Source organism: Pleurodeles waltl, chromosome 6, assembly GCF_031143425.1.
Source record: "Pleurodeles waltl isolate 20211129_DDA chromosome 6, aPleWal1.hap1.20221129, whole genome shotgun sequence".
Lineage (NCBI taxonomy): Eukaryota > Metazoa > Chordata > Amphibia > Caudata > Salamandridae > Pleurodeles > Pleurodeles waltl.
The window spans coordinates 1,678,717,517-1,678,740,150 of record NC_090445.1 but is presented as its reverse complement, the minus strand read 5'-3'; the positions used below and the strand labels follow the sequence as shown (position 1 = coordinate 1,678,740,150).

The 22,634-nt window shown below is 47.0% G+C and overlaps 1 protein-coding gene and 1 long non-coding RNA gene across 2 annotated transcripts in view; one reads left to right on the top strand and one right to left on the bottom strand.

The window, feature by feature from the left end:
• Positions 1-7,446, bottom strand: part of CRB2 (crumbs cell polarity complex component 2) — a 264,482-nt gene extending 257,036 nt beyond the window's left edge. The window contains exon 1 of the mRNA XM_069241708.1: positions 7,132-7,446. Within this exon, the coding sequence (XP_069097809.1) occupies positions 7,132-7,204 (73 nt within the window). The 5' untranslated portion in view covers positions 7,205-7,446. The remainder of the gene's footprint in view (positions 1-7,131) is intronic.
• The window catches only part of LOC138301341 (uncharacterized), a 481,869-nt gene that overhangs the window by 177,314 nt on the left and 281,921 nt on the right, over positions 1-22,634 (top strand). The gene's annotated exons all lie outside the window — the stretch shown is intronic.

Sequence of the window (22,634 nt, the reverse complement as noted above, 5' to 3'; positions counted from 1 at the left end):
AGTGAACCAAAGCCTCTCTTCCACCCAGTTAGAACCATTGTGAACCGAGGCCTCTCTTTTATCCTGTTACAAGCAGTAGTGAACCAAAGCCTCTCTTCCACCCAGTTACAAGCACTGGTGAACCAAGCCCTCTCTTCCACCCAGTTACAAGCATTGTGAACCAAGGCCTCGCTCCCACCCAGTTACAAGAACTGGCGAACCAAGGCCTCTCTTTTATCCTGTTACAAGCATTGGTGAACCAAAGCCTCTCTTCCACCCAGTTTCAAGCATTGGTGAACCAAAGCCTCTCTTCCACCCAGTTACAAGCATTGGTGAACTAAAGCCTCTCTTCCACCCAGTTAGAAGCATTGTGAACCGAGGCCTCTCTTTTATCCTGTTACAAGCAGTGGTGAACCAAAGCCTCTATTCCACCCAGTTACAAGCACTGGTGAACCAAGGCCTCTCTTCCACCCAGTTACAAGCATTGTGAACCAAGGCCTCTCTCCCACCCAGTTACAAGCACTGGTGAACCAAGGCCTCTCTTTTATCCTGTTACAAGCATTGGTGAACCAAAGCCTCTCTTCCACTCAGTTTCAAGCAATGGTGAACCAAAGCCTCTCTTCCATCCAGTTACAAGCATTGGTGAACCAAAGCCTCTCTCCCACCCAGTTACAAGCATTGTGAACCAAGGCCTCCCTTTCAGCCGGTTACAAGCGCTGGGGAATTAATTCCTCTCTTCCCCCATTTAATAGCACTGGGAAACCAAGGTCTTTCTTCCACTCAGTTACAAGCATTGGGGAATTAATTCCTCTTTTCCCCCATGTGAAAGCACTGGGGAACCAAGGCCTTTACATTTACAAGCACTGGGGCACCAAGGCCTTTCTTCCACTCAGGTACACTCACCTGAGAACCAAGGCCTCTCTTCCACCTAGTTACAAGCATTGGGAAATGAATTCCTCTCTTCCCCCATTTTAAAGCACTGGTGAGCTGCTGCCTCTGTTCCGCCCATTTGCAAGTGCTGGTGAACCAAGGCCTCCCTTCCACCCAGGTACAAGCTCTGGTGAACTAAGGCCTCCCGTCTCCCCAGTTACAAGCTCTGGTGAACCAAGACCTCTCTACCGTCAAGTTACAAGCATTGGAGAACCAATGCCCCTCTTCCACCCACTTGCATAGAACTCAGAGACCACCAGACGGCCCTCCCCCTTACACCTGCTACACGCAGACCGACAAACTCAGTTTTTGTTGGAAGAATTTTTATTCATAACTTTTAACAACTAATTCATAAAATACCACCAGTAATAATTCAATTCAAGAAGGAATCTTCTAATCATATTTACATTTATAGAACCATTTCAATAAGATTAATTAAATAACCATAAATCAATGCGACAGTATTCTTTCCTGTCCTGAACCTCCCTTGGACCACACAGGTGAACCGTAACTCACCTGTATCCCTGGGGGGGGGGGGGGCGGCTCCCCCGACTTCACCGTACCTTGTCCTCATGCTTAGGGTTCTGCCCCCTCCCCAAAAACCAATCTGTGAAGAGGGTGTAACAGAGCAGCCAGGAGCGGGAGCCCAATGGCCACCCCAGTGATCTGGACTCCCTACCCCCTAACCTGGTATGTGGGCAGGGGGCGCGCACCACGGTATAGCGTGCCCCCAATACAGGTGCGGGCCGGATCGGACCGGTTTCGGCCGGCAGCCCAACTGTGGCTGCCGCGAAATTTTTTGAAAATCGCGCTCACCCCGAGGGGTGAGACGATTGGCTGAAGGGGGTGTGGTGGGGGCTCCCAGGTGACCAGCAGGGGCAGCCCGAGTTAGTTAAAAGGGGGACTCAAGTCCCTCTAGGGTCAGGTTGTTTTCTTGACCCTGGGGCTGCCCCTGACGATCGATGCTCTCCTCCAGAGGACTGGAGGAATTCTTTCCCGCCCACCCATCCCCAAAGAATAGCAGGATTAGGAAGGCCTTAGGAGGGAAGGAGTCATGTTTTGGCACAAAACAGGTGGATAACCTTGGCATCAAGAATACTAGTGCAGGCGAACTCAAGACGGTATCATGAGCTTGTTGGCTCAAACCAGGGTGGCGGTGCTGTGGGTTTAGGAAAGGGGCTTGGGACGACCGCTACTGCGAATGTCCATAGCTCCCCCCACGGTACTCCATTACATGGCCCTGGAATTTTTTTATTTGGGGGGATGAGACTGCGCCAGGGGACCAAGGTATGGCCCGGTTGCCCAGTATCATTCCCATTGGGTGCCAGGGGGGATCCCTTGCTTAGGGTTGGCTCTGGCATGGTTGGATTGGGGGACAGTTTTCATGCTGGCCCGCGCCCCCTCTATCTTGAGGGGGCAGGTGAGTCTCGCCTTGTGAAGCGTAATTGGTTTTGGGGAAAACACGGCCCCCAGTTTACAGACGATGCCACAGGTGCCTGGTGGGTGGACAACCATGACTCCTTTTTAAGATTTGAGATGTATATTGTAAATAATTATGGAAATTTAAAGATGAAAAGAAATACTGTACATATGATGATAATTTTATGTCGTGTTTATATGATTGTGAATAAATACGGCCTGAGAATTGTTATATTCTCTATCGCAGGAAGGTTTCAGTCTGCTTTGTTTACTGTGAACATAAAGTATGTTGCTCCAAGTAGTGGATCATAGAGGGAAAACCAGTGTGAACTGTTTTTGTTTGTGGGTATCGATGCGGTCCCCCACCTGTACATCCGCAGGTTGTTTCAGGACTTCAGGATCCTACCTCTGGTGTTAACCCAGGGCCCCAGCCTTGGGGAGCCCTCTGTTGGCTATGGTTACTTTAGTACTTCTTCACCCGCCACGAGGGCGACCAGGGGCCCAAAGGTCCTTCGCCCTCCCCACCTGCAACAGGCTGTGAGAGAAGAACCACATATCTGCAATAAATTGATCCGTCCCTGCATTGGACAAATGTACCATGTCTCTGTGGAACATGTCGGGACCCTTTAAAAGTTTATGCGGAATGTTCCATAAGCATCCGGGACCTGGGCATAGTCTTGTCATTTCAGTGTTGAGCCTCCCAACCTACACATTGATTATACTAACCAACATTCAGGGTATCAGAATGACAATAACTGGCAATTCCTGCTAGGAGCTTGAGAGTATTGTAGTATCAATCACCGTGTGGCTCCTCTAACCTCTGTGCCAAGAACCCCACTGACCCTCCTCTCTGTGCCAGCTTTGCCACCCACTGGCAGTGCCAAGGTTCCTACTAGAATACTCTGGGGATGTGTCTCCGCTGTCCTAGTGACCCAGCTTTATCAAAGGCCAAGATGCGACAAAGAATCTAAATCAAGGCTCCCTTTATGCTCGCATCCCAGGCAAAAATCATTGGAGGGGTGTGCTTTCTGAGGGAGGTCAGTGGGACACTGGAGACCTATATGCTCTCACGAGCTCCTCGCTGTTTTCTCTGCTCACTTTAGCATTGTTACTAGTATTGGCTATTAAGGGGATCTGGCAGCATGGGCACAATACACAAACTTTACAACCTCACTTTATCTCACAACGCCCCACTTACACCACTGGGCACCAGGAGGGGAAGAAGGGAATTGTCTTTCCAGCTGGACACGTTGCCATGACAACAAGGCATCAATGGTAACCCTCCTTGGAGCCTGCATCAGCAATTGAAATAAGTGACATATTGGCAACTAAGTGAGGCCTTTGTCCTGGCCTTCAGTGAAACGAGTGTGATGCCAGCTAGCAGATAACCAATTCTCCTCTTTGCCATCCCTAAGGTTCTCTTATGAGAGACCATACTATGCCTCCAGATTGGTGCTGTGAATTGTACCAATACCTATAGTTATGCCAGGGCAGTGAAAATAAAAGTATTCAAATAACACCGTATTTAGAGTATGTCTAGTAAACATACATTCACACATGTATTACTACAGTGCAAAGGTCAAATTTGACTTTATTACCGCACTACAGAACACTATTGACACTAGAAAAACACGTTTTATTGCCTCTCTAATTCCATCTAACACATCCTTTATACAGGTAACCCGCCTTCCTAATAGTCACAGGGTCTCTTCATTGTGACCTTACCGTACAGCACAATGTAAACCCTGGCACAGTACACATGAGAAACTACGACGGCATGAACGATATATGCAGACGTGCAGGGTATAATCAGGGCCACTGGAATTATGCGATTCTGCGGCGATGTTTGCATAGTCATATATTTGCCATGTAACCCATCATGTGCTGCATAATCCGTAGATTTTAACAACTAAAATGTTTCTACCTCAAACGGATCAAAAGTTGAACAAAATAGAGCGACTCGGGTTTCTGCGCAATGGCATACTTTATGCAACGTTTGACTGGTTATCATTGGTTATACATTGTTACTAACAAGGTAAAACTCAGTTACCAGGCGTCATTCCCAGTTGCAACCATGAAAAAATAATGAAGTAATACTGCCACAAAATGTTCCCCAATATGCCGCATAATTTATATATTTCTTGCCGCATAATTTGGTCTTCCTCTGCCGCGTAATTCCAATGTCCCTGGGTATATTATACTATTTAATAATATTGTTGGGGCAGATCTTGACTCGATCGAAGCTTTCCCACTCATGAGTTCTAGCTCCTCCTCAGAGTCATGAATGTAATTAATAGGACATTATACTTGCAACATCTAGATAGATCGTCACTCATTTCTGGGAGCGGGAAGGGGGCGAGGGAGAGAGGGAAAGACAGAGAGAATGAGAGCAAGAGAGAGAGACTTTACCCCTCCTCTAATCTGCTTTAAAGCGCTGGGTGAGGACAGAAGAAGGGCAGAGAAGAGCGCTAGAGGGCAGCTGGCACTAGGCATAGGGAGTGTGCAGGACAGATAAGAGCTGGGTACATAGTATTATGTAAAAGTGAGAAATTGTGCAGTGCTTAAACACCCCCAATGTTGTGTCAAAGCACTACAGAGCGGCAGAAGGGGCAGAGAGGAAATGAGGGCTCAGGATGGGAGAGAGAGACACCGGTGCCAACTGAAAGGAGATCGGGGTAAGCTCGAGGGTAAGAGATGCTTGGGGAACATGAAATGACACAATACAGCAACATTTTCCTTGAAGATGAGGGCGGCTCCTTTAAAGGGGGAGAAGTGGTCAGTGTGGTTGGGGTCACAGGGAGACAGTGTTGCATGACCCCTCCCCTGCCCCCACACACGAGTCACCTTTAAACTCTCCCCTAGAGTGTGATAACAAAGGCTTTCCTGGAGCCCAGTCAGGGCCTCTGGTGTACATGAAAAAGGGCGGAGTGCAGACTGATGGGTCCTTATCTGGCCTCATTAGCCGTGTTTACACACTCACCCCAGATGCAAGACTTCGGTGTGACATTGTGGATTCAGAACACCTGCGCTGTTGATCAGGCCGAGGCCAACACACGGGGGTACCAAGGCATCAGAAAGTGCCCAACACACGGTATGCCAGAAACAGTCAGCTTCCGGGACGTAAACGCACAGGTGTGCCCTGAGTGCTAAATCTACAGGCCGGTCCTGTGAACAGTAATATTTTGGGTGAGTGGGTACATGAGTAATTTGCGTGAGTGAGTGCTTCGAGTATCCGAGCAAGCGATAACTCTGTTCATGCAGAGATCTCCCTCAGCCCCATGAGTGACAGATTAATTTTGCAATGCATTATGGTACTTGAAGTGTTTTGCGAATGTGTGAATTGGGGGCGCCGGGAAGCAAAGACAAACCACCACTGGGTTAACTGCTAACGCCTTGGATGTGGCAGCTTCAGCTCAGTGCCAAGGACACAGAATGTAATCACCTGCCCCTACACTGCATGGCCCCTCCAGGGACTCGCCAACCTCAGCCTCGATGTGGGCAGCAGGCTCTGTGCGCCCGCCCCCCAGCATGGGCAGACAATGCTATTTCTGAAAACTACCACAGCCTTTCACTCACAGGCGACACGTTTCTACTGTAGATTCATAAAAACATTCACCTAGTCGGTCATGCCAACAAACATGCCTCGTTAGCCACAGCGCTCGGAAGCTACAAGCTGTTGCATACACCCGGCAAGTTACTAAAAACTTCCATCATTGTTTCTGGTGATGGGCTTTGTCCCGCGAGGGTAGGGCAGCTCTTCGGGTTGAGCGGCTGCTCCAGAGCTTTCAGCGTTACCAGGGCGACACATCCCTCCTCCTGTCATATATGTAGATGGATAAAATGAGTACCGCTAACTTAGATATTAACTACGTCTATTGTTAAAGCACCAAGAGGCAGTTCCGTCACAAGCACGGCACATAGGGTTTGTATCACATGGATACATGTATCAGTGTAAAATTCACAGCACCTGGTTTTCCTAAACTTTGAAACACAAAACAGTTTTTGAAGATTCTTGAAACAGTTATATTTGACTACATGTACTTTTGACAATAGTAGCGGATGCTTCTTCTCTTCCTGAAGTGACATCTCCTCCGGTGACAGTCACGAGCCACTTGCTGCCACCGCGGGGAGGGTGTAAGTGCCTCCGCAACACCCCCCCCCCCCCCCCATCAGGAGAAGCCCCCCAATAACTCTGACCAGTCCATTTATCTCTTTTAGTTCTGTGACGTAGGAAAAAGTTCCCGTTCTCCTCCAAACACTAAAATGCAACTATCACACTCTTGCACTGAGGCCCCCAACAGCCTTTCATGCTGATAGTTCAATCAGTCAATCAATCAGGGATTTATAAAGCGCTGCTTCTCACCCGTGAGGGTCTCAAGGCGCTAGCGCGAGGCAGGGGGTGGTGGTGCGGAGGATCAGTCGAAGAGGCAGATCTTGAGGTCCTTCCTGAACTGTGACAGGGTGGGAGATTGCCTGAGGTGGATGGGGAGGGTGGTCCCCTCACCCGAAAATGGAGCCATAACCAGAGCTGGGGTGGGGGGGGGGGGGGAGAGGGTGGGGAGAGGGGGGGAGAGAGAGAGAGAGATATCTCACTTTCACGGGGGGGGCCTTGGAAGGTGGGAGGTGGGGGTAGGTAGGGCAATAGACCACCTTGCCTTAAATATCACCTGGACCTCACAGCTCAGAGAGTTTAATACGGAATTAAAGTTTTCCAACCACTACAAACTGAGAAGCTGGCGGGCTCGACCCTGTGCTTCCGTAATGTGCGTCTCACAAGCATCTACAGCAAAGGCGAAAACTTACCCCAGAAAATAAGCGAAAGTGGGAGGAAGAGAGCGGTCCGGTGTCTGCGGGTAGAAACTCCCGGGCGATCCATGGAGCAGTCGGGATCAAACAGTCCTTGATGTTTCCAGGAGGATTCCGAGTCTGTGTGCGGGGAAAGTCCGGGTTCTGCGGCCCACTTTTCAGAAAGTTGCCTGGAAGTGGGAAGAAGGGAGCTGTAAGGCGCTACACTCTTTGTCGGCTCCCAAGCAGCACCCGGGCTGTGGACAGTCACTGTCCACTCTGAAAGTGCTCGTCCTGCTTTGGGCGGCTGGTAAACCCTGGCCTGGATCTACGGATGCGCGGACTGGAGGCGCTGACTTGATGCATCGAGAGTTTAGCGGGACGTAAAGGAGGCGCTCTCCAGGGGATGGATGAAGGGCACACAAGACGGTCTGCGCTCTCTGAAGCTCTGATCTAGTACTGCAGGCCCAGGTCCGAAACTAATAACAACCTTTATAGCGCTTCGAAACATCAAAAGTGCCTTCTAAAGCGCTATATGCAAATACGTTATTTTGTGCCAATCAAACTAGCAGATTGTTGAACACTTCACTGAATTTTCTTCATATTAACGGATTTTAGTGGCTCGCAGCGCAAACAAGCGGGCCTAGACAATCTCAAGGCGCTTTAATAGAGATTCTTCTCGCCTTGCTGGATTTACAGACCGCTTCCTTCTATTCCATGTTAACAAAAGAAGGGGCTTCCACGCCGCGCCCCATTGTTGGCCATGTCCGGTCCCCTTTAGTTTTTAATCTATCGCTGAATACAGGGACAGGGGGTCTGCCTGTTTCCAAGGGGGTGGGGGAAGGGAGGCTGATAATGGGGGCCCTGACTCTGCAGTCCTACAACGGAACGCCTTGCTGGACACGACAGACATCGAGAGATCAACACAAGACTTTCGAATGGATGTATTAACTCACGGAACACCTATAATCGCCATCTTAAAAATAATTGTTCACTATTATGAGGAGAACCTCTCAGACAATTCACAAGGAAAGCATATCTCAGTTGTGAAAAAGGCCGCACCTGTAGTCATTACCTAATGCGGCACCTAAGCCTGGCATGATTGCTGAAAAGTAGGATTAAATAAATCATACCTCCATGACGTCAATTAATATTGCTAATAGTATTATTTCTCCGCTTAAACCCCCCTCCCTTAGTATAACATATAATCCTCCACTTTTTTTGATTTCACATATTTAGGGCCACTGGAGTTATTCGATTCTGTGGTCATCGCATTTTCCGCATAATTATGGATTGACCGCATTTGCCATATAATTAATCTTCTGGTGCCCCATCTGCCACATTTTAACAAACAATCTAAAACACGTGTTGCCACACAGTGGAATGGCCTTGGCAAAGACTGACTGCTCACCATTTATTACTTATTGCTGGATGTAGAAGTTAAACTGGTACTAATGAGGCAAAGACTTTGCCCAGATAGTGTTAACATGTGCAAACATTGCAAAATACTGAAGTAATGCCATCACAAAATGTACCACATTATGCTGCATAATTTGCATTTTCTTGCAGCATAACTTGGTGAATACTGCTGAATATTTTGGTTCGTTCATGTCACATAATTCCAGGGGCCCTGCATATATTGCAAACCTGCTCTAAAAATGGTATTACTTGGGTTAAGGTTTAAGAATTTTACTTTTTTGAAGTTATGGCTGGGTAGAAGATTAAAGTGATTTGAAAGAATGATGAAAATAAGCTTGATTGTAAGAATACACAGTTTTGCAAAATAGAAGAACTGATGATTTGGGCAGTGAAGTGGCCTCCATGCTTAGGTCGGGCCAGTGGAAAAGGCAGGATAGGAAAATGTAACCAGAAGGTGACAGCCCCTCTGACATGATGCTCACTGCTCCCCATTGCCGCAAGATTTTCTTTAAAACCCTAGTCACGCCAACATAGCCCCACTTGTAGAGACCCCGAGGTGTGGCGGGCGCTCACCAGAATGATGGAGAACATTCGAGTTAGTGACTGATGCTGAGTGAGAATGACTGTGCTGAAGGAGAGAACTGGGTGAAGGTGCCCATGGGGAAAAGTGTTGATACTGGATGGTGTGGTGTATATGGATGAGTGATGGATGCTGTGTGACTGGGAGCATGTGGGTGAGTGGTGATGTTGAATACTGTGTGTGTCGTACTGTTTGCATGTAGGTTTTAGAACTTATAGGGTGCAAACTTGGCTGGAAAGCTAAGGTTCGCTGCGCAAAGCACAATGGATGTGTGATGCCATCTCCAGAGGTTCCTGGCTTGTATGTGCATGAATAAGGTGACTGAGTAAGTCTGAGTGTGTGGTAGTGTGGTTTGGAGGTGCAAGGGAGCTTAGGGGTGGTGGTTGTCTTCCTGCTGGAGAACGGAACAGACAGTTCTTGTGTAAAAATTTAGCTTCCCCCTGAATCATAGCATTCCGCACATTGCAAAATATTCATGGGTAATATGTGTTGTGTTCTCACCAGTAAGCATAGCGCACAGAACTAGGGCGGATTAGTTCTCTCACAACCTCACTACAGACCCCGTTATAATTTTAAATCAACTCTAAGTTATCCGACTGGGCCAATGATAACCCTTTAACCATTGCTTGATTTTCTAAAGGTTTCACTACCATAATAAAAGACATCACAACAAGTGGGGTGGGTATCGCTTCAAACATGCCATTGTATGACATGGACCACCCTGTCCTTGTGGTCCAAGAACTTGACCAGGGGAATGAGCTGACGTCATACACACCTACTTTACAAAACTGCCCCAGCTCTTTGACCTATAATAAGGCCAGATTCCATATTCAGGTAAGGTACAAAATTCTGTATGCCAACAATGGCAGCTGAAGAATATAGAATAATCCACCACCTAGACATTCATAATGTGCCCAGCTCTTTATAAGTACATTTTTGTTAGTGGTGAGCCAGTCCACCCTCCATCATGTAGAATCAGCAAGCGAGGTGTGTTCCTCTCTACTACCGGCCTTAACCCGGGGGGCTATGGGTGAGCCGTGGTCTGGCAGCTCACTAATTACAGGCATAAGTAGTGGTTATGAGCCCAGGTTCCTTCAACAAGGTCAGCGTGTGAGGCTAGTTTTGCTAAATCAAATCAAATCAAATCATTAGCATTTATAAAGCGCGCTACTCACCCGTGCGGGTCTCAAGGCGCTAGGGACAAAGGGGGTGGTTATCGCTGCTCGAACAGCCAGGTCTTTAGGAGTCTCCGGAAAGCGGAGTGGTCCTGGGTGGTCCTGAGGCTGGTGGGGAGGGAGTTCCAGGTCTTGGCCGCCAGGAAGGAGAAAGATCTCCCACCCGCCGTAGAGCGTCGGATGCGAGGGACGGCGGCGAGTGCGAGGCCAGAGGAGCGGAGGGGGCGAGTGGGGACGTAGAAGTTGAGCCGTCTGTTGAGGTATTCCGGTCCCTTGTCGTGGAGGGCTTTGTGTGCGTGGGTGAGAAGTCGGAAGGTGATCATTTTGCTGACTGGGAGCCAATGCAGGTGTCTCAGGTGTGCGGAGATGTGGCTGTTGCGGGGTACGTCGAGGATGAGGCGGGCTGAGGTGTTTTGAATGCGTTGCAGGCGATTTTGGAGTTTGGCGGTGGTCCCAGCGTAGAGGGTGTTGCCGTAGTCCAGGCGGCTCGTGACGAGGGCGTGGGTCACGGTTTTTCTGGTGTCGGCGGGGATCCAGCGGAAGATCTTGCGGAGCATGCGGAGGGTGAGGAAGCAGGCGGAGGACACGGCGTTGACTTGCTTGGTCATGGTGAGAAGGGGGTCCAAGATGAAGCCGAGGTTGCGGGCGTGGTCTGCGGGGGTCGGTGCGGTGCCGAGGGCCGTGGGCCACCAGGAGTCGTCCCAGGCGGACGGGGTGTTGCCGAGGATGAGGACTTCAGTTTTTTCAGAGTTCAGCTTTAGGCGGCTGAGCCTCATCCAATCTGCGACGTCCTTCATACCCTCTTGTAGGTTGGTCTTGGCGCTGGCGGGGTCCTTGGTGAGGGAGAGTATAAGTTGGGTGTCGTCGGCGTAGGAGGTGATGATGATGTCGTGCTTGCGTACGATGTTAGCGAGGGGGCTCATGTAGACATTGAAGAGTGTCGGGCTGAGTGATGAGCCTTGAGGTACGCCGCAGATGATCTCAGTGGGTTCTGAGCGAAACGGAGGGAGGTAGACTCTTTGGGAGCGGTTTACGAGGAAGGAGGCGATCCAGTCCAGGGCCTGGTCTTGGATCCCGGTGGAGCGGAGGCGGGTGATTAGGGTACGGTGACAGACGGTGTCAAAGGCAGCCGAGAGGTCAAGAAGAATGAGGGCGACTGTTTCACCGTTGTCCATCAGGGTTCTGATGTCGTCTGTGACTGAGATGAGGGCGGTTTCAGTGCTGTGGTTGGTTCGGAATCCGGTCTGTGAGGGGTCGAGCAGGTTGTTGTCTTCCAGGAAGGTGGTCAGCTGTTTGTTGACGGTCTTCTCTAATACTTTGGCTGGGAAAGGCAGAAGGGAGATGGGGCGGAAGTTTTTCAGGTCGCTCGGGTCAGCCGTAGGTTTCTTTAGTAGGGCGTTGACTTCGGCGTGTTTCCAGCATTCGGGGAAGGTAGCAGAAGAAAAAGAAGAGTTGATGACGGTCTGGAGGTGCGGGGCGATGATGTTGTCGGCTTTGTTAAAGATGAAGTGCGGGCAGGGGTCCGAAGGGGCGCCGGAGTGGATAGAGTTCATGATGGATTTGGTTTCTTCCGTGCTGATGTGGGTCCAGTTGTTGAGGGTGATGGTCGGGGATGTGGGTTCGGTGGTGTTAGGTTGGGTCTGGTGTCCGAAGCTGTCGTGGAGGTCGCTGATCTTGCGATGGAAGAAAGTGGCGAGGGATTCGCATAGATCCTGTGAGGGCGTGACGGCGTTGGCGTTGGCGCTGGGGTTGGAGAACTCCTTGACGATGCTGAAGAGTTCTCTGCTGTTGTGGCTGTTTTTGTCCAGTCTGTCGGTGAAAAAATTCCTTTTGGCAGTGCGGATCAGGTGGTGGTGTTTGCGGGTAGCGTTCTTGAGGGCGGTCATGTTGTCAGCGGTGCGGTCCTTGCGCCAGGCTTTCTCAAGTGCGCGACAAGTTTTCTTTGATTCTTTGAGGGTGTCAGAGAACCAGAGGGGTTTCTTGGTGTTGTTCTGTCGCTGCGAGCGTTTGAGGGGAACAAGGTTGTCTGCGCAGTTGGAGATCCAGTTTGTGAGGTTGAGGGCTGCGACGTTGGGGTCGGTGGTGAGGGTGGGTTGGTTGGTGGCGAGTGCGGCGAACAGTTGCTCTTCAGGGATCTTGTTCCACTGTCGGCGAGGGATGGGTTGAGTGCGGAGGTGGCGGGTCTCGCGTCGGAATGTGAAGTGGACGCAGCTGTGGTCGGTCCAATGAAGGGCGGAGGCGTGGCTGAAGAAGACGTGTTTGCTGGCGGAGAAGATAGGGTCGAGTGTGTGTCCGGCGATGTGGGTGGCAGTGTTCACCAGTTGTTTGAGGCCGAGGTTGGCGAGGTTGTCGAGCAGGGTGGTGGTGTTGGGGTCGTTGTTTTGTTCCAGATGGAAGTTGAGGTCGCCTAGGAGGATGTAGTCCGGTGAGGCGAGGGCGTGCGGGGAGATGAAGTCGGCGATGGTGTCGCTGAAAGGGGCGCGAGGTCCGGGAGGACGGTAGACGAGGGATCCTCTGAGGGTGGTCCTCGGGTCGGTGCGAATCTGAAAATGCAGGTGCTATCTCAGACTCTATCTACATTGGTAGTGGGTAAGACACTATGGCCCTCATTATAACATTAGTGGTAAAAACCGCCTACCGCCGCGTCGATGGCCGCCAAAAGACCATCACCGCGGCCACCACATTCTACCGGATTATGAACACAGACTCATTTCTGCCAGAAGGATGGTGGAAATCCGTCTGTAGCCATGCCAGCGGATGGCGGTAAGGTGACGCTTCTGCCAGCAGTAGCACCATGCCAGTAGACTGCCGCCAGTCATATTATAACAATAATACGGCCTGGCGGTATTCTGCTGGCAGACGCTGCTGCTGGCAGTAACGCCCCCCCCCCCCATTTCCTGCCGGAGGACCCCCTGATGACAGTTAAGTCGGGTGCTCCGACACAGGAGGGGGTGTTGTGTGTGTGTTTGGGGGTGTGTGTATGTCTGCGCGTGTGTGTATGCGTGTGTGTGTTGCATGTACTGTGTGTGTGCATGTATGGATGTGTGAGTGAATGCATGTTGAGTTATGTGAATGCGTGTGTGCATGTATGTATGTAAGTGTGTGCAGGTGTCCGTGTGAATGGATGTATGCATGCGCGGATGAATATAGGAATGGGTGTGTGTATGCGTGTGTTTGTGTATGAAGGGAGGGGCATGTAGAGGGTGGTGGGTCTAGAATGGAAAGGGGGTGAGGGGAAACCAAGGGATGTCGAGGGGGGCAGGGCAGATCCCTATCAGTAACAGGGAAGGGATTCCCTGTCACTGATAGTGCCTACCGCCATGGTTTTCGTGGCGGTAAGGATGCCACAAAAATCATGGTGGTAGGCGGGGTCATAATCCCGCAGGCGGCCAAGTGACGGCCACCGGGCTGGAGAGTGAAGTCTCCAGCCCAGCGGTCGTTCCCGCCGTGGTGGTCGGTGTGGTACATAAAACGCCAATGTCTTAATATGGAGAAAAGTACAGCCAGTCTGTTGGCAGTACTTTCCTCATATTTACGCTGACCTCCGGGGTCATAACGACCCCCTATGTGCCCGCATGTGCAGGAAGTGAGGGAGTAAAACAGCAACAGCATACGAGCCCTTACTTACTCTTCTGAAGAGACGCCTGCACAAGTGTGGAATCGTAAGGTCATGTGAAAGCCAGAATCCTGAGCACAGGCAGTCGCGGCTCGCCGCACGGTGAAGGGGCAGGGCTGCGCGCGGCGGGGGCAAAATAAACATTCAGTTAAAAAGAAAATTACCTGCCTGGGTGCCATGCCACTCTTGTTTTCTGGTCACGGGAGGCACAGGCTCCCAAGCCTGCCCTGCAGCCCATCCCATTGGTGCATGAAAGCAGTGTCAGGATTGGCTGAAGCGCCCTGGCTGGGTGCTCCCAGACAAACTGGGGGCCTGTGCCTACTCTCTCCAGCCCGGCAACACAGTACCAGGTTGCAGAGAACACAATGCGCATGTTTGCTTGACTGGCCTGAGATGGACGGCCAAACATACATGCGCACTGAGGGTAAGTGCTGTGCAGTCCCTTTTTGTCCCGGTCACCGCCCATGGCCCTGCCCCTTTAACAATAAAACAATAATAAACACAGCTTATTATTGTTTTATTATTAAAGGTTTGCAGCAGCTGCTGTTCATGGGGGGAGGGGGGGTGACACTCCTCCGCCCTAGCGGAGGAGACACCGCTGTGCACAGGGTGAGATATGCACTGCTTATTCATATTGTTGCACATGCCTCAGGTGACGCGCTTCCTGAAAACAAGGACGGTATGGGTCATACCAGCTCTGAGGCCATACCTGAGATTTCCTCACGTTTGGCATTCGGTTACGCAATATGAAGGTGACCAGGCAAGCACCGGTGGCATCACAACAAGAACCAGATAATAGAATCCACCCAAGACAGTTACTGTAGCATGAGAAAAACATATCAGGCCACATTCAGTCTACTAAACATAACAGGGCTATTCTTTCAAAACAACAATTTCAAGTAATAGTGTTGTGCAAAATATTTGCATTAAATCACAGAAGATAGAAATCCATGCTTATTAAGTAGACTCATGATTTACCTGTCAACAGGTCTTCCCCACCCCAAAAACCCATCACCTTGGGGATACCAGACCTATGCAACTTTCGTAAGTTCACCCCCATACAGAGGAGTACGATTATATTCTTAAGCAGGCCTCCAAATCCACATGAGAGGTATCCTTGCTAAGGAGCCATGGCCAACATTTGAGAGCTGTGTCTGGGCAAATGTGCCATTACTTAGCCCCCTGGCTTAGGTCCATACCCTCCCCATCCCATGGGCTGTAAAGTGGCGTATCCAGCATAGGACTTGTTGAACAGTTGCTTAAATGACCCCAACCAGCTAGAAAAAAGAACCCTCAAAAGCTCGAACTTGGGGGTAAAAATTAAAAACAACCATCAAATATGGAACTTAAGTCTAGATTTACAAGGCCCTAGGGCCACCGAAGTGTCACTTTCAGTGACGCTCCAGTGGCGCTGTGCAGTGTGCCACATTTACAAGATGGCACTAAGCCACTTTTTGTAAACGTGGGCCGCTCTGACGCAGTTGTCTGCGGCAGAGGGGCATGCAATGTCTGTCGCTGTGGGCGTTCCACCACAACACCCACTGCTTTTGACGCTGTCACAGATTTACTAGAAGCTGTAAATCTGTGACTGAGCCAAAAACTAATGCCACCCCATTCTGCAGCACACATAGAAGTGCCAAACCACCATTGAAAATTATTTATGTGCAAGAAGGGGCACCTTCCTGCACATAAACAATAACTCCCTTCAACGCAGACACCCTTGCACTAATGTGCAAGGATGCCTGCATTGGTGCAGGCTGCTTAATTTAGCGCCAGCGCAGGGGAAAACGCAGGGGTGCGCCATATTGTTGTAAATACGGTGCATCCCTCCGTTTCAAAACTGGCGCAGCGCAGCACTGCTATTTTTGGCACAGCACCACACTGCACCAGTTTCTTGTAGATCTGGCCCTAAGTGAGGGATCTCAAGGGTGTCTAACTGTAGCTATGCAAATCGACAGGATACCTGCTCATCAAAAGACACCAATAACCCAAATAACATCAAAGCAACATTCAGAATGCCAAATGATAAAGCACAAGGAAACAAGTCTCACACTCCAGGCAAAATATAGGGATAGTTGGGTGGGAAACACTGTTCAGGAAAGCTTGGGAAAGGCAAGAGGTGACGTAAAATGTCATTCAGCTTATTACGGCTTAGTTGTAGTGCAATGTTCCTGAATACTGGATAGTTTGTATGTGATATGGCAGTGCTTAATTTGTAAAAATTAAAAAGTGGCAGGGACTTTGCCAGGATGCCACTGCAGCCTGCACCACCTATTGCCCCTACCACCGTCGCCAGTGACAGTACCAAAGTAATTACTAACCACACCCACTCTAACAAATGTGACAATTCAGACTATTCCAGAGCCCCAAATCTATAAAAATGGCTTGGCAGGTATTAGACATTTTTAGTGTGTACTGAATTATTAAACAACTATTATTGTGTTTATCTCTTATTTAGACACACAGGGCCACCATGTGGCAGACTGTCATAAGAGCTGGTGTTGACAATTAAGTTCCGGTGCCCAGCACCAGAAACAACTAGCTCAAATTAAGCACTGGATTTTGATTATAACAGCCTGGCCTGACATAACTTATTTTCCTTACTTCATGCTTGTTCTAAATTAGTTAACCTTATTCCAGTTCTTGCCTGATGTTATTAAACTTATTTCAGATTTGTTCCATTATAATGTTCCGTATTACAGGCTCATTCTTTGGATATTGTTTTTCTATTTCCAGGGGAGTTCTGATGCCATATTTTGAATTACAGTATTTTTTGCACATCTTTTAGGTCTAGTTAGATATCACAGTTGTCTGTATGACCTACTGTTACCAATTCTTTAAAATATACATTAAGTTAGCTGTGGCTGTACTCTTTCATTATGTAATTTCATTTTGATTACGCCTCCAATGGAGTGATTGCGTTGCGATGAAGGATGGACTATTTTACATCTCAAAGGCACATTGAATCATCACACATCAAATTATTCATCTCATGGATGCATTGTATACATAAAGCAATCATTTTTTTCAGTGCTGCAGGATTTTTTTTTAATGGCAGTACTCAAAATGCAGTCCAAACCTACTGGCTTTGCCAATACTTTTTCTTTTTACAGACTAGTTATGGTGAAATTGTCTTCCACAATACCTGATCTGGTGTCATTTTTTAGGTCTTGCCTAGTAGACTGCAAATGTTCTGTGTATTGAGAGATGTGTTGTTAGCTTATAGTGGACTTATAGCCGGCTCATTGCTTACCATTGGTTGGCTTTACTTTCACTCTAATTTGCTTGCTTCTTATTCTTTAGCTTGTGTGGGGTTCTCTTCCTTTTCTTGTGTTTGTCTCTCCCGTGGAGAATGGACGCATTACTGTGTACTTCCACTGCTCACTTTTAAAACTCTATTTTTGATTGTGTTTTCCAGCTGTTTCCCTCACATACATATCATACCCCCCTCTGCCACACACCATGTGCCTCTCTCTCACCCATGTACTTCTTGTAGGCTGCTCCATGCTGCTGCCTTTCATCCATTTGCTCCCTCCATTGCTCCACTTTGCTGTTTCTGTGTCATTTGCTTTCCCAACACCCTTCATTTTGCTTCTGCTCCCCACCCGTGCCCATGAATTGCTTATGCCCCCACCCCACCAGCATTTTGTTTCTGCCCCGTGTTGCTTCTGCCACCACTGTTGCTTCCACCCTCCACCCCAAAAAAGAATTGCATGTTCTTGTAAGTTGTATTTTGTTTATTGTATTTATGCATGTATTGTGTGAAATATATATATATACATATATATATATATATATATATATATATATATATATATATATATATATATATATATATATATATATCAAAACAAATTCCTTTTAGGGTTAGAGTGATGCATAAAATTATGCGTCACCCTGTTTATCTAGCAAAGATTTTAAGCATAGGATCAGCACAGTGTCTAGATTTGCTCACCTCAAATGTCTGTTTATCTGTTTATCTAGCAAAGTTTTTAAGCATAGGATCAGCACTGTGCTGATCCTATGCTTAAAAACTTTGCTAGATAAACAGACATATGAGGTGAGCAAACCTAGAGTGTTGCAGGGTGCTCCTTACTGGATCTGATCTCCACCTAAACTTGGAACTCCCATAGTTCTCTCTTCCTTTTTGCAGATATATATATATATATATATATATATATATATATATATAAAACTCAAATGCTATACTTTCTTGGCGGTGGACAAGCAGTGGAAATTATTTTGTAATAGTTCTAAAATTAATGAATTGAAGAAATAAATATAATTCCAGTGCCAATTAAGGGTGTCATTGGACATTGAAAAGAGTGTAATTGACCTGAATCATTTTTTTTGGTACTGTGACCATGTTTGCCCTGAATGTGGGGGTTAAATGGGCATTACCTTCCATATTGATGCTTGTTGTGCTTCTTTTAAGCAACTTTATAGTGCAAAGGTTTGCACTGGAAAGTAAATAACAAATCAACATTTTGCACCAGCTTGCATCACATCTGGTGACTTTCTAGGGGTGTTGATCAATATGGTCCAGGCTGCCAACAGTCACAGTACTTATATTTCTGTGCAGTCAGTGCATGTTTACTAGAGGCCTCTTTACCATGGCAATAATTACAACACAGCACACATAAGCCGCTAATGCCCCCCCCCCGTCTGTGGAAGTTCTTCCAGCTCTTATATTATAATGATAAATCCAATTAAGGTGGAATGTGGACCCCTTGACTCACAGGGCGAAGGAATCTCCCATCCTCAGAAATTAGTCTTGGGACCTTGGAAAGAGTCCATTTCGAACGGGGCCTGTGGTCCAGGCCAGTGTTTGCTGCAGCCCGAGTCTCCAGAGGGAGGCAGGACCTGTGGTCCAGGCCAGTGTTTGCTGCAGCCCGAGTCTCCGGAGGGAGGCAGGAGGGAAAAGCCCTATCAGAGACGAATTAACGAGCTTGGAAAGAGCTTAGAGGAAAGCGGTAAACCCGCGGTAAACCCACAGCAAATAAACTACATACACTTTTCACGCTCAGTATATTAACGCACTGGGACATCCAGTAAAGGCTCAATGGAAGAATCTTCTGAAGGATTCTGGAATCTATTCACAAAGGTACATTTGTCTGTAATCACAGGTTTACAGAAGAATTTACTTTACTTACCACTGCCAGGAAGTTACACAGGGATTCCTGGCAGGCGTAAGCCCATTTACAGATGAGGAGGTCTCCAAACGAGTGCAGAGACACCCACACCTGTAAATCCCACTCCAGGGGTGGGAAAGTGGGTGGCCCTGGATGATCCTAGGCTCGGTTAGCCTTGAAAGTTTTGGGTCGCCCAGAAACAGTTATGTTTTTGAGCATTCATAAAATTATTTCTTTCCCCTTTAGAGACTGTAAAGGGTCTGATTTTCATTCCAGCCCAGGAATAATGTACATATCCAGTGATGTAGGGGGTAGAGGTTTCTTCACCAGGAAATAATTTTCTCTGCAGAAAGTTAAAAACAAAACAAAAAAACGATGCATTTGCATACAGGATCCAATTCCATATGTGTTGGAGTTTTCTGCTACAGAGATCTCGGTACAGCAGGAATGAGATCCTGATTGGAAAAGCACATGCCTGTCCAGGAATCCACGTGGAAGCGTGCAGTATGGAACCCTGCACCTAGTGCAGTTTTCCACACCATTTCCTGAAAATGTTGCTTTTGTGTATATTCTCAAAGATGCTTTTATCAGCCGCCAGCCCTTCATAAGCGGCCCCTATGTAGACCAGGCATTAGCGTTGCACTAAGTGTGGGAAAGAGCATGCACTGGGAAAGAAACCACTTAAATGTACCGTAACCCCCACATCACTCCTGCAGATTGTAGGTTATGCAGACAATCTACAGATTAAGGAGTAGAGCAAAGAGATGTATACCAAAGAACGTCCTAAAATTGGTTGTCCAAGAAAAACCTGCACTTGTTGGGATTGTTGACACTTTAAAGTTATCAACCTAGTGTGTATCTGTATTTACTCAGACTGTTTATGAAGGAAAACCTTTTTCAAGAGCCTGTTTTGCCATCAATGAGTTATGCTAACAAAATAAATGTAAACACAATTTGATAGACCTGTATATGTCAGCAGACGATCAATATGGATCTAAAGGATAATATTCAACTATTTGTACCCATTTTATAAATTTCCTTTTATGCTAAATTTATTTTGTATTTTCCTTCCATCCTCATTTCTCACTGGAGAAATAGGGATAATGCAGCCCAGAATCATAGAGTATGAAACTGTTGTCAAACATGAAATAAAACACAAACATTATATACTGTCCATCATCTTGAATCCTTAAATAGATAATAGAAAAATAATACACTGTCTCCCATTAGCTGTTGGCAAACAGTCACAGCTTTACGTCATACAGTCCACGAGAACATTGTTATTCCCAGATACAATTTCTTGAAATCAACAGCAGTACTGTAAGTCTCATGATTTGAGGATTTCACTTAATATGAAGCCTAAAAGTTTAGTTCCGGGTAACATGGAGGTTATACAACAAGTACTGTACTATGATTCCAAAATATCTTGCTGGGATTCTGAACGAGGCTCACCAGCCAGGTGGCCTTTGTCCTTGTGGTTTATAAATTCACCAGAATCCATCCCTCAGTGACAGGTACAAAAACACAGGTGTTCATCATAAATTATCTATATATTACAAGTGACTCTGCTGTTGCTCAACAGTAGCAGCGTTTTCTTTCAATTTATTTTTATTGAGCAAGGCATTACGCCCGTAAATACATGAAGACTAAAACAGTAAAACATAAAATTACAAGTAATACTATAGTGGAATCATTTATTTTATGGTTTTGTAGCTCCATCTTGGGGTTTTGTTGACATTGACATACCAGATTGCATCATTGTTTACAATGTGTCCAGAACCCCCAACAGGAGGCGAAAACATGGATGTCCATAACACCCCATGCAAGAATCATAGATGCAGGCTGTTGACCACGGTCCATATATAATGGAGTTAGAGCCCCCTCTTGGGCGGTGAGTTCAGACTTATCTCTAGCTGCGATCAACTGTTGGGTAGGATGAAAAAGATATGGCAGCAAGGTCCATGCAAGGCGCTCAAAGCCAACCAGGAATAAATGCACTTCCCATATATTCTGTTGGGGCACTTTATTTCCAAATATACCTTGGTGCAGCTCCTCAGATCACCCTCATCCAAACCTCAATTTGGTTGTATGTGCCCTTGATACACAAAAGGGCCAGAAGACCATTATTTTCTGTAGACCATATAGATTGATTGCTCAACCCTCTACTGCTTTCTTTACATTAGGACAAAACCACAATTTTATTGGTGTACTCAAAGAATAGTGTCATGAATGAAATATGGACTGCTTTGTTACATATGGTCAAGTACAAGATGAAGGATGTTTCCTTTGAAAACACCAAGTTGAAGGAAATGTTGATAATGATTCACAGCCTCAAAGTCACAGAAATTCAAGCAACATACTTCACACATGACCCAAAGTGCAAAAAAAGTCCAATGGACTTATACCAATCTTGGCATAGAACTCGAAGTTTACTTAGAATACACCATTTTGTGGCTCGATGTAAATCTGTTCAACGGTTTTTGACATTTTTGTCCTACAAAAAGTTGCCTAGCAGAGTTATGGCTGTATCTTGTCAGTGAATTTGAAAGTTCAGAATTCACAAACTCAGCCAAATAAATGTCAAATGTTGAGACGCGATCCATTGGTGAAATTGTGTGAATTCAGCTTGGTGGAAAAATTGCTTTTATGATTAACATTGTTAGAAATACTGAAGGAAACAGGAAAGTCCCCAAGAGGCAAGGACAATGTAACGGTTTGTTAATATGTGTGCTAGATGAATGGAAATGTTGCTAGGATTATTGCTGGTATAGTTGGATTTCAATCTCATTGCTACTTCTGCCACCTATCCCCGCCACCTCGTCCTTCCCGTCTCTCTTCACCTAATTAAGATGACTTGCTCCATCCACCAATAGTTTTACAGATAGGAACCAATCTCTGTTTTCACTATAAAGTTTCCTTGACCAGCTAAATACTCAGGTATTTGAGCTGTGCAAGACATACATTATTTTTTGGGGAAAAGGGCATGGACTGAAGCAAAATACAGAAAGTAAAATATTACAGGTGAAATTAGCCCACAGGGACATACCCCAAACATTACTTAAAGAGATCATTGCACTTTACTCAGAGATGTGTGTGTGCTGTACACAGGTCATGGACACAAGGTATCCGAAGAGATCTTTACAAACAGGTGCATCAAACAAAGTTGCGTTTACCCCATTGTTGTTAAATCTATATTCTGCCGATTTGGGGATTACAATAAAAAAGGCAAAATTATTTTCTCCAAGGATATGTGCGCATACATTTTTGTTTCTACAACATGCAGACGATTTAATCACTGTGGACCAAACAAAACTTGGTTTGTAGAGTTTGCTGTACAAGCTTCATTATTGCAACCTGAGCAATAAATTAATGGTAAATTCAAGCAAGGAAATGTGGCAAGGTATTCTAAGGAAAAATCTGAGAAGTGTGGTAACTGGGAGTAGCTAAAATCGATTACTTCTGCCCATATAATTACTAAGGGGGTTGGCTAGCGGAGACGAGCAAACCACTGCCTCACTTCACGTCAATTCAGGAAAAAAGCACACAACTTAATATTTGCCCTTTGCCTATTAAATGTGAATTTGAAGAGGCTGTCAGCG